The sequence below is a fragment of the Ischnura elegans genome, chromosome 13 (assembly GCF_921293095.1).
Source record: "Ischnura elegans chromosome 13, ioIscEleg1.1, whole genome shotgun sequence".
NCBI lineage: Eukaryota > Metazoa > Arthropoda > Insecta > Odonata > Coenagrionidae > Ischnura > Ischnura elegans.
In genome coordinates, this window is record NC_060258.1 from 12,404,092 (window position 1) to 12,416,821 (window position 12,730).

The 12,730-nt window shown below is 42.3% G+C and overlaps 1 protein-coding gene across 1 annotated transcript in view; it reads left to right on the plus strand.

Annotated features, from left to right (window-relative positions):
• LOC124170024 overlaps positions 1-12,730 on the plus strand; it is a 98,378-nt gene that overhangs the window by 20,559 nt on the left and 65,089 nt on the right. Inside the window, exon 8 of the mRNA XM_046548709.1 lies at positions 9,495-9,581. Coding sequence (XP_046404665.1) covers positions 9,495-9,581 — 87 coding nt within the window. The remainder of the gene's footprint in view (positions 1-9,494; positions 9,582-12,730) is intronic.

The window sequence follows — 12,730 nt, forward strand, 5'->3', positions numbered from 1 at the left end:
GAATTCTTCTATGACCAGTCATGAGCGCCATCGGCTCACCAAGTTACAACCTGGCAAAATAGCTCACCAGAGATTTATCACCATCACTGTGAGCACCACATCAAAAACTCGACTGAGTTCGTGAAAATACTCGCTGGCATCAATCTTAAAGAAACGGATTTGCTGGTGAGCCTAGACGTGGTGTCTCTTTTTACACGCGTACCTCTAGACGATACCCTGCGACCACTTGCTGAGAAGTTTGATGGAGGTACGGTGCAGCTGTTCCGCCATGTGCTGACTTCCAGGTACTTTCAATACCATGGAGAGTTCTACGAGCAATCTGATGAGGCCTCTTTCCCCTACCGTTGCCAACTTTTTTATGGAGGACTTCGAGGAAAAGGCCCCGAGTTCGGCTCCTTTGAAACTTTTGCTCTTTCTTCGATACGTGGACGATACTTTTGTGGTATGGCCCCACGGGAGACGCAGCCTGGCTGAAGTCTTTGATCACATGGACTGTCAACACAGCAGCATCAAGTTCGCCATGGAAATAGAAGAAAACATTAGACTTCAGTTTCTCGACGTTTTATTTTTCAGAAGAATGGACGGAACTCTTGGTCACAGCGTTTACCGAAAACCCACCCACACAGACCTTTACTTACATGGACGTAGTCACCACCATCCTTCGCAGAGAATGGCAGTAAAGCCTGATTAATCGAGCCGTATCTCTCTTGGACAAAGATAGCCTGGCACCTTCCAACAGAATGGATACGATGAGAGACAAATTTCCGAGGCCCTAAAAAGGTCCATATCGAAGACCAACTCAAGGAGGGAAGATGGAGAAAAAGACAATCGAGCTGCGAAGGCGTGTTTACCATACATTAGGGCGGATCGCAAAAATCGATTTTTTTCAAATCCATCTGGCCCAATGAAAAAAAGTTGTGGGACCGATCAAAAATAAGGCCTGAAAAATTTGAGACCTGTACGTGAACCCCTGACCCTCGCTCAAATGCAATTTAGGGGGGGAGGGTCAAAATTCGAAAAATATAGTATTTTATGGTCATTTCTTATAGATTTTGCCGAGTTACTGCCCTTTTAGGGCAAAAATTTCGTGCATTTTGACGTATCTGCCACCGTTTAGCCACAAAATGCCTAATTTGAGTCCGCGTCCGCGAAGAAAATATTCCAACGCCCACGCAGCGTCGCGGATACAAGAGCCGCAGGCCGATCCCTTCCCCTCCACGCTCGCTTCTCCCCCTCCCACGCCTCTAACACAGCAAAATTCATCCCGCGCATGCTGCTAGGAGGTCGTTTATCTTTGATAATATAAATCAGAAGATGGTAGAAGGTAAAGAGCGATGCGTAGTGAGACGACTTGTCCCTTATTTGGCGCCTCGTCGGCGTTAAACAAATCGATGTTACCAACTTTCAGAGAAGTGATGAAATATTTTTAGAACTGCGCACGCAGGAAAGGAGACTACGGTCTATGAAGACGCCTCTCGTGTGGCTATGAAGGTGTGCGAACTATGGTGACGCGCTTCTCTTCCATTATGAATGTGACTAAATGGATTTAGCGGTACCACAGGAAGTACTAAAACTTACGGAAAATCGTAATAGGCCAAAAGTAGGGTTTTGATGAAGTATAAGACTCAAACAATTTTAAAGGAACATTTTAAATTATGCGATATTTTTGCGTGTAAGTGCATGGAGGAGCATAAGGTTCCCCCAATGAGAAGTATTTTGAGAGACAATCTGACGAAAAGAAAGATGATGGCTGCTGGATTGAACCCTAAAGAAACTCGACAACTGAGGAAAAAAGGGAATCGTAGGAGAGCGTTGAGTCATCACCGTCAATTCTTGTACGGGAAAATAGTATCAAAAATTTTCTTCATCAATTCATCCGAAGAAAATTAAACTGGCGAGAAATTAGCCGATTTATATCTCCACTTTCCTCATGAAATAAACATTAAGGACTATAACCTCAAATTGGAACTTCTTCGGGGAAAATGCGTCTGCCACCTGTGATAGAGGTATATGCAAGAAAAAAGCAACAGCAATGATCGTTCCCGCAACTTTAGCTAACGCAAAAGTCATAACTTCGTAAGATATATCAAAGCTAGTGTACCAGAATTGCTTACGTAGACAGAAAAAGATGCTAATTACCGTGAATAAGAAAAGAGAGGTGTCATTAAAGGGCCTTTTTTTATTGGAATGAAAGACTATACTCTTGTCTGATGAAATAAGGGAAGAGGACTTATCAATACAAGTTTAGAGGGGAATGTGTGGTGTTAGTTGAAGAAACAGGGTCCCACTTTTGGAGGTTTGCCTCCCTCGTCGGAGGATTAGCAAAAGTTATAAAATCTGCGATTATCGATTCCTTTCCGAGTGAAAATTAGATACATAGAATTAAAAAGGATTTGATTATGATGGTACCAAGCGAATACCGCCCAAAAAGGAGGCATCATCCCTTTGCTTTAAGCATAATTCCAACATCCCTTGCAGTGTTGGTAGACTCTTCTCGGGATTCCCACCGGGTTAATTTTTCCATAATGGGCAACATTTCAAGCTCCGACTGGGGGCTCATCCTAAGGGATAAATTTTGTTGAACCCCGAAAAGAGTTTACCCACATTATTCGCCGGGAAAGCATCAAATCGTATTTCATCCCTTACAGTGGTCTATTTGCTAATTGCACTATGTTGAGTTGGATTTGCGACATAAACGTTGTGAGGGTAACCTAGGGACCCAATTTGCGTCTCTGCAAGGATGCGTTTGGCGACCAATCCGAGATTTTTTTAATTTCTGGATTTTAATATCGACATAAAGGCTGATGATATATTGGAGAGAGACTCCGGTTCCTTCGGCTATATCTGAGCTTAGCGCTGTGGAATTTAAAAATCTATTGATGAAAGTTCAAATTTAAATTTCAATAATCATTTTGTTATACATAGGGACGAGAGATTCGCGAAATAATTTACCAAAACTTTGTTGACAGCAGCAAAAGACGAGGAATGACACTAACATAAGAAATACAGACTGGAAAGCAGGTAATTGAGTAATTCCTTCGTGATTGTTCCTCACTGGACGATGCTGATACACCAAATGTTAGTAAGACTAACGAAGAAAGACGCACTTGGTGTGAATTTTGTTGCATCTGTGGCGTTCGAGAGGGGAGCGGGGAGGGTACGCCGGCGGCCTTCACCCTTATTCATCCATTTAGTCACAGCTGTCGGACAATACCGGAATAGAAGTGCATAACCTAAGTTCCCAAACCTTCATAGCCACTCGAGAGGCGTCTTCATCGACCGTAGTCTCCTTTCCTGCGTGCGCAGTTCTAAAAATATTTCATCACTTCTCTGAAAGTTGGTAACATCGATTTGTTTAACGCCGACGAGGCGCCAAATAAGGGACAAGTCGTCTCACTACGCATCGCTCTTTACCTTCTACCATCTTCTGATTTATATTATCAAAGATAAACGACCTCCTAGCAGCATGCGCGGGATGAATTTTGCTGTGTTAGAGGCGTGGGAGGGGGAGAAGCGAGCGTGGAGGGGAAGGGATCGGCCTGCGGCTCTTGTATCCGCGACGCTGCGTGGGCGTTGGAATATTTTCTTCGCGGACGCGGACTCAAATTAGGCATTTTGTGGCTAAACGGTGGCAGATACGTCAAAATGCACGAAATTTTTGCCCTAAAAGGGCAGTAACTCGGCAAAATCTATAAGAAATGACCATAAAATACTATATTTTTCGAATTTTGACCCTCCCCCCCTAAATTGCATTTGAGCGAGGGTCAGGGGTTCACGTACAGGTCTCAAATTTTTCAGGCCTTATTTTTGATCGGTCCCACAACTTTTTTTCATTGGGCCAGATGGATTTGAAAAAAATCGATTTTTGCGATCCGCCCTACCATACATCTCTTCAGTGTCGGGGAAAGTAGCGAGAATTCTGAAGAGATTCAACATACAGGCCATCCACAAACCACCAAAAAAGATCCAGGGCATGTTTGTCAAAGCAAAAGATCCAGTAGGATTGAAGACACCTGGTGTTAACCAAGTGCCATGAGGGTTACATCCCACCTCCGCCTAGGACAGCCCGAAAAGTCAGCCATCGCAGAGCATTGGACGGAATGCAAAAATACTGTGAAGTTTGACGACACCAAGATGCTCTGCCGATCCAATGGCTTTTGAGATCGACTCATAAAAGAGTCTATTGAAATTAGACTGGCCAAGAATACCATCAATAAAGATTCCGGATATGCTTTGAGCAGCACTTGGAAACGTGTGCTCAAGACTATACAAAAGGCTAGGCAAAACCATCACGCCAGCCAATCAGAGCGTGCCACTGACGACAGCCAATCAGCAGTCACCTGACCACCAGAGTGACTGTATATATGCTGGCCAGAATTCTCACTCGACATTCACAGCCCTGAGGACGATGACCGGGTCAGACATCGAAACATCGGCAGATATGGAGTTCCTGACGTGGTGGCAATCCCGAGAACTCTTCACTAAGACAATTCATCAATCCCTTACATTCAACTTCTTGGGCCTTGGCTTAGGAAAGTACCTCGACTGGAGAACATGTATGGAGCATCTAGCTGTACAGGCAACACTCGCTTTGCTCGTTGGGGGGGCTCTGTCCCCCCGAAAAAGGCCTTCGTCCTTGTTTTGGTCGCTATGGAAGGCCTTATACTTTTTGTCTGCAGCTTGTTGTTACACACGGATCTTTTACTTTTCAATTGACTAGATTAGATGTAAGTAATATTTCCACTTTCAAGTAAAACGAGCGTATGGTACGTGGGTTACCATATGAAAATAAAATATTAATTAAGAGGAACGATTTTCTGAGGGACTATTGCAATGAACTACAGTAAACCATATGAATATAAGCTATATGTATAGGCATATCAGGCATCGCCGGTGGAATGATTCCAAATTCTTTATTATGGCCTGCAGTGACCGGCGTAATCTTTTTTGTTTTGAAAGCAAACACTGTCTTGCTCTCCGCTGAAGGAGGTTCACCCGATTGGCCCACGCCAATCAGTAGGAGCGCCAGCCTTGTCCCGCGTCGCGCAAGCATAGGTTCGTGGGCGTGTCGTAGAGCGAGCGTCAAGGGGAGGAAAACTGGATGGGGTGAGAGGAGAAGAAGCAATGAGGGGTTGGGGGGTTGATGCCCCTCCTGTTGAGGATTCTTAACCCCCCCCCCCCTTCCCCCCAGTAATGTCCCTGGATACGCCCTTGTATAGAAAAAAGATCCTGTTCTAATTTGGTTCATGCAATGCATCGTTCTGGTCCACAAAACAGACATCAACTTGCACTTGAGATCGTGCATGTTAATGTACTGTGTAACCAGCACGGGAGGGCAACCAAAAATAATGTTCAAAAGTGTTTTTGAAATGTTAAACGGACGCGAGTTGGATTAGGGCGACGGTGCTGGCCTGGAGCAATGAAAATTCGCCTCCATACTCCTCCTGCCCCCTCCTGTTGCCCTCCCAAACTCACGATCCCTGACCCCTTCTTTCTTTCTTTCCTCTTTCATTCTTCCGCACTCCCCTTTCCCATAAAACGATCCTCATGATATTATCGTCCACCTCATGTCTACTGGGACCTCTCCTTTGCCTCTATCCTTCTGCCCCGTTATCCCACGTCTCTCTTGCTTTTAAGTTTGTCATCCTCTTCCTATCTCTCTTCCCTCTTAAGAATGGGGAGGATTGATGCCCCTCCCACGGCTGCGGCAGCGGGGTGAGGGGAAGAGGTGGAGAGGGGGTGGAGGGGTGGTACCCCTACCGTCGCGGCGGCCAAGGCGGCGGTGGAGTTGCTGGGCTGTGGTGTGAGGTTGATTTTGTCCGATGGAACGCCGCTACTACTGCAAGCCACATGCGAGGCTTTCAAGGTCAACAGCTGAGCTATGGGTTCATCTACATCTACGTAATACCCCGCAAGCCGCCTAAAAGGCGTGTGGCAGGGGGTGTTAGGACACCAGCCGTTTACAGCTTAAAATAAATAAATAAATAAATGAAGTGCTCTGACGAGGTTGGGACAAGCGTTTATTAAAGTCCTTTATTGTTCGGGGTAAAAACGAATTCCCATATCTATCCGTTCGGCAAAACATCTCTCTTAATTTATCGCTTCTATCGGACCTAGAAATATGGTGTGGCTCTAATATTATGTTCTCTGTGTCGTTCTTAAAGATATCTATTCTCAATTGTTCAAGCAATCTAAGCCTAGCGCGCAGCCTCCAATGGCTCCCAACCTAATTTGCTTAACATCTGGGTAACGCTGTCTGTAAGCCCGTAACAGTTTTTGACAAAACTTGCAGCCTTCCTTTGTATTTCATTCAGTTTGCGGATTAAGTCTTTCTGCACCGGATCCCATACGCTCGCAGCATATTCAAGGTGTGGTTGGACGAGAGCGAAATAGCACCTTTCTTTAACTTTCTCATCCGAAAATTCGCCCATAATACGCTTGACGAATCCTAATTTCTTCAGGGTTATACCGCAAATATTCTTTATATGTGTTCCCCATGTGAGGTTCGAGGTTATCGTAACTCCCAGGTACTTTACTTCGTCTGTTGCCTTTAAGTTAATTTCATCCACTGCATAAACATGATTAGAGTTGGACAAATTTTGCAAGAAATGTACCGCCATGCATTTACTCAGATTAAGTTTGAGTCCCCACTCTTGGCTCCACAAATGAACGTTTTTTTAGTCAGATGATAGAATTTCACGGTCAGAGTGATCAATAATTTTGCGAATGATGACAGGGTCGTCAGCAAATAAACCTATTTTACTGCTAATGCGGGAGCAGAGATCATAAATGTATATAATGAACAACAGGGGGCCGATTACGCTTCCTTGTGGTACATCTGATGTAACTTTGTGGGTGGGAGGGGTTGTCGACCGGTTCTAGGCGAACGGTGGCATGCATAATGTGGAACCCGAGACAATATCACTCACAGTGACTCTCGTCTCATTCTCACTAATTGAAGCACCGGTAATTATATTTTGGGAATGAACTGGGGTCAGCAGAGTACGTACTGTGGATACTAATATGCCGTGATCTCGTCGCAGGCTAGTGCTGTGTGTTGAAGTCTCCTCGGTGTGGTCTGGAAAGTTGAGTTGTCCAATTTTGCGAATCTGTGATCCGTTGCTGGTCTTCTTTGGTGAAGTACAGGTTGATGTTGACATGGTTGGGGTTGTAGGTACAGCAGCAATGGTAGTGGATGAGTTGAAAGTAGGTGTAAGAATTTCGCCGTCACCTAAATCGCCTTCCGCTTCACCGCCGACCAGCAGAGAGCACGCCCGGCTGGCGGCCTCATCGCCGCGAGAAAACAAACCGACTTGACGGCGAACACAAAAACAAAGTGCGTAGCAAGGTTTTTGGGTTGACCTCCGCTTCGATTCATCTTCAAGACGACAGTTTCACCGACGTTGCAGCTAACATCTTCAGGTAGGAAGTATCTGATGCAGGTTTTTGCCCGTCTTATATAGGCCTTGGTTTGGGCTAGGTGCATTCTGATTGGTCCGTGGGTTAGAGTCTCTTCCAGGTGTTTGAGAGCAAATAGCTGTCCTCCCTGTTGAAAGTGGATGTTTTTGCGATTTCTATAGCCTCTCGTATGAGTCGGGGGAAAGTAATGTTTTTCTCTAGTGATGATTTTTGCACTTTCGAAGTCCATCAACACAAAAACAATGATTTTTAGCAAACTATGAGGCTCGAATAGTTGGTTGTTGTTTCTAATGATAAGTATTCACGCTCACGTGGATATATATCGATCGAGTAAGTGCACGAAAATATCACATTAAAAACTCAGAAAATTCGTCATTCATCCAGTGGAAAGCGTCCGAACGCCACAGAGTGTGTGTGTAATATGTAGAGGTCCGTGAATTTCGCGAGACGCGATATCGCGAAATAACGCGAAATAACACGAAATAACGCGAAATCGGTCAATTAAAACGAAATTTCCCGTTATTTGCAATTTAAGGTGGATTAGCGAAAAAATCACATCTAATGAGTCATAATCCATTGTTTAACGCTGCCGACGTTCATTTGCTCTATCTCATTACGATTCCAAGGTCAATTGGCTCGTTTAGTCTCGCGCGTAACGCATCCGCGTAATATCGCGCACTGTAGTGATTTCTCCGCCAGAATGTTCCGTTCAATTTATCGCAGCCTCTCTCTTTGATTCCCATGTATCAATCCTGAAATATTTAGAATGAGGCGCTTTCTCACCTGAAGAATTAGATATTGTGAATTAAAAATGTGCGGAAAGAAATTTAACGCGGCCGCGGAAGAGCGGAAATACAAGCTCACGCGCCCGTTACGCTTCAATGCTGAGCAGTAATTCCGGTGACTCACCGCGACGCATTAGACCGCATTAGACAGCGTTATTGGATAACATGTTGCAGGAAAACCTTGAGTGTGGGTCTAATGTAACAATTTCGTTGACTTAAACACGGCCGCTGGCTGGGACCGGGCCGCCGTTCACGGCACGGCCCACAGCGTGGCAGAGAGTCGTCTCGTCTGAAAGCGGCCTGAATTTCAGGGCGTCATAACGTTAACGCCGGGCGGCGAAAAGTCGTCTCGTCAGAAAGCGGCCGCAATGTAGCACTGACTGTATTTCACGCCTTAGGCGGCGTACCGCCGCACAGTGGGCTGAAATCGAAAAATGCTGGACAAAACCTCAAAATCGATTTTTTTGAGTGCGGAAATTGAAACTTTGCAAAAATGTTGTCAATACATAAGTGCAGTTTTTGACGAAAGCCGTTTTTCTTTGGAAATTTTTTTAAACAAATTACTTGGCCTCAAAGTGGAACAAATTTTGCAAAAATTGCCCTCATTGAATTTTTATCAAAATTCAGCATGTTGAAATTAATGCCACACCTTCTGTAGTTATTCAATAGAAACAAAAATTTACAATATTATTATGTGGTTTATTATTGTTAATTCGTGGCAACTTTCATGACTCAGTTGTATTATTTGTGGTGGATACGATACAAAATGGCGGACCCTGTTTTTCGTCAAAATTTTGCGTTCTTGTAGGATTATAAAAAAAAGATCACCGAGTTACCTCGAGATATTTATGTTGAATTAAATAAAACGTTTTAGAAAGTTCATCCAAAAAAATTAACTACGACCATTAGCATCAAGCAAAATAAAAATCGATGTTTTGAACCGCACGCAGTCCGCGTGTATAAGTTGAACCATTTCTTTCATTTAATTTTGTCAGAAATTTTGTACAGTTAAAATTGTGTTAAAAGTTATGTAAAATGCTTAATAAAAGTATAAGTATACATGAAACATGTAGCATAAAAAAATAATACGCCCATTAAGATGGGAAAATTGTTGCATTAAAATAACACCGCCAAGATTTTCTATAACACCGAAATCATATGGTTTTAAAACGAATTTTAGCAATAAATAAAACCACTTTCACGGACCTCTAGTAATATGTAATATTAAACATAAAAGATGTAGCTAGCAAAGTGGTTACAGCATTGATTTGATTTCTTTACATTTTACAGGAGTGACCATGGATCTATTTTGCACATGCAAAGGGATGTAGCCAATGTCATGTGGAGATTCAATCATCTTGATAAATGCAGTAAAAGGTGAGATTTTCTACAGTAATTGATAAATTATTGAAGTCAGTTTTAGCAATGAAATAATGTAGTGCGGACAGTAATGTCATTTGCCTAACTCCCTTGGAGGCTACAATTCCTTGTGACAGTAGGTCTATGACATGTTGATTTCTGGGCAATTCCATTTGTGATGGAATTACCTTTGGAGTAGACTATGCAATAGAATGTTTCGATAAAATTGTAGAATACAGGAAGATTTGCTAAACTTCTGACTGTACATGATCAAAAACATTTTTTATGGTGATATTCATGAACAAAAACAAAATTAATTAACGAAATACCTTCTAAAAATGTCAAAGTGACGGAATGTGACGGAACTAATGCCAGATCAACTTGCTACGCGGAATGATTTCAAGCATTTTTAAAACTTTGTGAAATTGGGTATAGTTTGAAAACTTAAAACAAGCCTCTGAATAATTTTTCAAACACTGATTTCATTTAGCAGTTTATTTATCAAGATAAAGTATTTCCACCCTAAATTTGAATTTAAGAGAAAAATTTGACATTTTCATGGATATGCCCTTCACCAATGCAGTGAAAATGGAAACAATCATCCAAATTACCCATTCTTATGTACTGATGTTAAGTTTTTATACAAATCATCATAAAAAAGAATACACCCATGTCTCGTATACCGCAAGGGATGCGTTCCTTGGGGTCTTTGCGCTATACGAATTTGCGTTGTACGAGAGCGTTTTAACATTGGGAAGATAGGGATGTGTTCCTGGTAGCATAAGTCTTGGGCATTGAATTTCCTCTAAAACATCTATATTCCCTTAAAAAGCCTTAGAAAACATTATTTATATAAATTTTTATTGTTTAAAACATCTTTAAAGATAGTATGCTTGCATTCAAAGACTTTTATTCACTTTAAAGAAAATTCTTACGAGCTTTTGAAATTCCCTCCTGTCGTGTGGGTAGGCTAATATCTGCTATCTCAGGGGATCGTAATGCGTTGCCGACAGTTGACGATTTTTCAAACTAGTCTAAAAACAACTATTGTGTCACTCAGGCCCTTTTGTCGCTCATCGAAATGACTGGAAAATACTACTTTGAATGCCATTTCATAGCTAGCGGAGTTTATGAATGATAAATCATTTTAATTCGAAGTCCTCCGAGTCATTAGCAGCTACGTGAAACAGCCTTTAAATGCCTTGAAACCTGTCCCAGGTTTTCCTTCCCTGAAAATGAATGAACGAGAATGCATTCTTTTCCAAAACAATATCGTCTAGTCAACACTAAAAACTGGTTGAGGGGGAAAGGAGCCAATTTCAATCACAGCTTGGAGTTCATCAGAAAATGTTGCGGTGACTACCCTATCAACACTTGCAGATTCACCTGATATCGCCGCTCTGAAAATACCTGCTTGCCGTTTAAATTCTGGAACCAACCGGAGCTTTCACTAAATGTCTCGGAGCGATTACCACTCTCGTCTTTTTGTACTGATTCACTATGAACTTTCCTTATGTGTAGACCGCTTGGTTGAAGATGGTGCGGCTGAGGTCACTGATGTTTTAACTTCGTCTTTAGTCAGAATAAGGTATCGTGCGTTTAAACTTCCGCGCAATATCGCTTTGACGTTCTCCATTTTCAAAGCAAGTGACCTCTTTCAATTCCTCTTCTAGGTTTATAGTTTTTCTTGATTTTTCTATACCCATTCCTATTTTTGGCATATTCTCTTGGTTTTTACTCTGCATGGCTCTGCCTATATCACCTTCCACTGCTGAACTGTATTCCTGAGACGCAGAAGGCCTACGTCTGCGGGTAGGAACGAAGCCATTGTGTTTGAGACTCTATGGCGGACCCTTTTATGTGTTGATGCTATTCATGCGCAACTCGGCCACCGCTCCATTTCTCCCCCGTGAATACCGATGACCTTGAAGGCTTTAGCGTAGACCTGGAAGTCAATCGCCCGATAACCTATGACGGCAAAAATACGTTTCAAGCCTTATTGCTGAAAAAAACTCATTTCCACTAAACCCACGCTTAATAAACGATCTAAATTATTTATTATCATTCTGTTAAGGAGACAAGATAAATTACTTTGGTAGGCCGGCCTATCTGGATCCAATGACGAGTAATACTTTTGGCCATTGCACAGCAAATGATTTCCGTTTATATATAAAAAAGAAGATATAAGGGAAGCAATAATATTAATATGCATAAAATGATAGAAATTTCGTGTGTACTTAGCGCAAGTTCACGTTTTATCACGAGAGCGTTTGTGATTAGGCTACACTGCGTTGCAATGTTTCCCAGAGGAAAGAATTTGCGCTATATCGAAATTGCGCTATACGAGACATGGGTGTATAGAAATAGAATTAAATTTTGTTGTCCGTGACTGTGAAAGGCAGTCATTCCTATTCCATTGAGATTCCAAATAACTGGGTCACTCACCCATATTCCTAAAAAGTTATGTCCATGGACTGCCATAAAAAGAACTTAATTGTTAAATTCAAGCTTAACTGTTATTATATATATCATTTTACTAGTTTTAGTGAAAAATTATCGCAGGAAAAAATATATTCCCCAAGCTTGATGCAAATATACTATGATTCATCATATCAGCGGACAGTCCCACAGATTTTCGAAGAGGTTTTTTTATTGTATTAACCTCTTCCCCACGGAGGGCGTGTTTTCAAGGCTTGAATTTTCCAATGCTAAAGGATGAAGGCCGTGTTTTTGCGGCTTGAATTTTTCAAAGCAAAAGGCTGAAGAGCGTGTTTTCACGGTTTTGTGGTCAAGCACGCCATTTGGGTCCCAACCGTCATTAGGGCCCCTCGGCGCGAGAGGTCCGACCCTTTCCTATTGTCCGCGTGGGGATTACCTCGGCCCATTCCGGCTCTTAGTGCCCCTCTCAAGGAAGGTGCTCGTGGTCAATTATTTCTTTATAGGTTAGAATAACTAAAAACGTAAATGCTGCATTTATTGAAAATCAATGCCATGAATTACATTCTATAGATTCTGCTGATCGGTTCCAAATTTTAAAGGGAAATCTAGCATTCAAATTTACGGAGTTCATCATCACCTAGAACAAATTTTGGAGATTGGATGTGTAATTGTTATTTTTAAAACTTACTAGCAAATTTATAGGAGTGATATTGTAATGATTTACATCT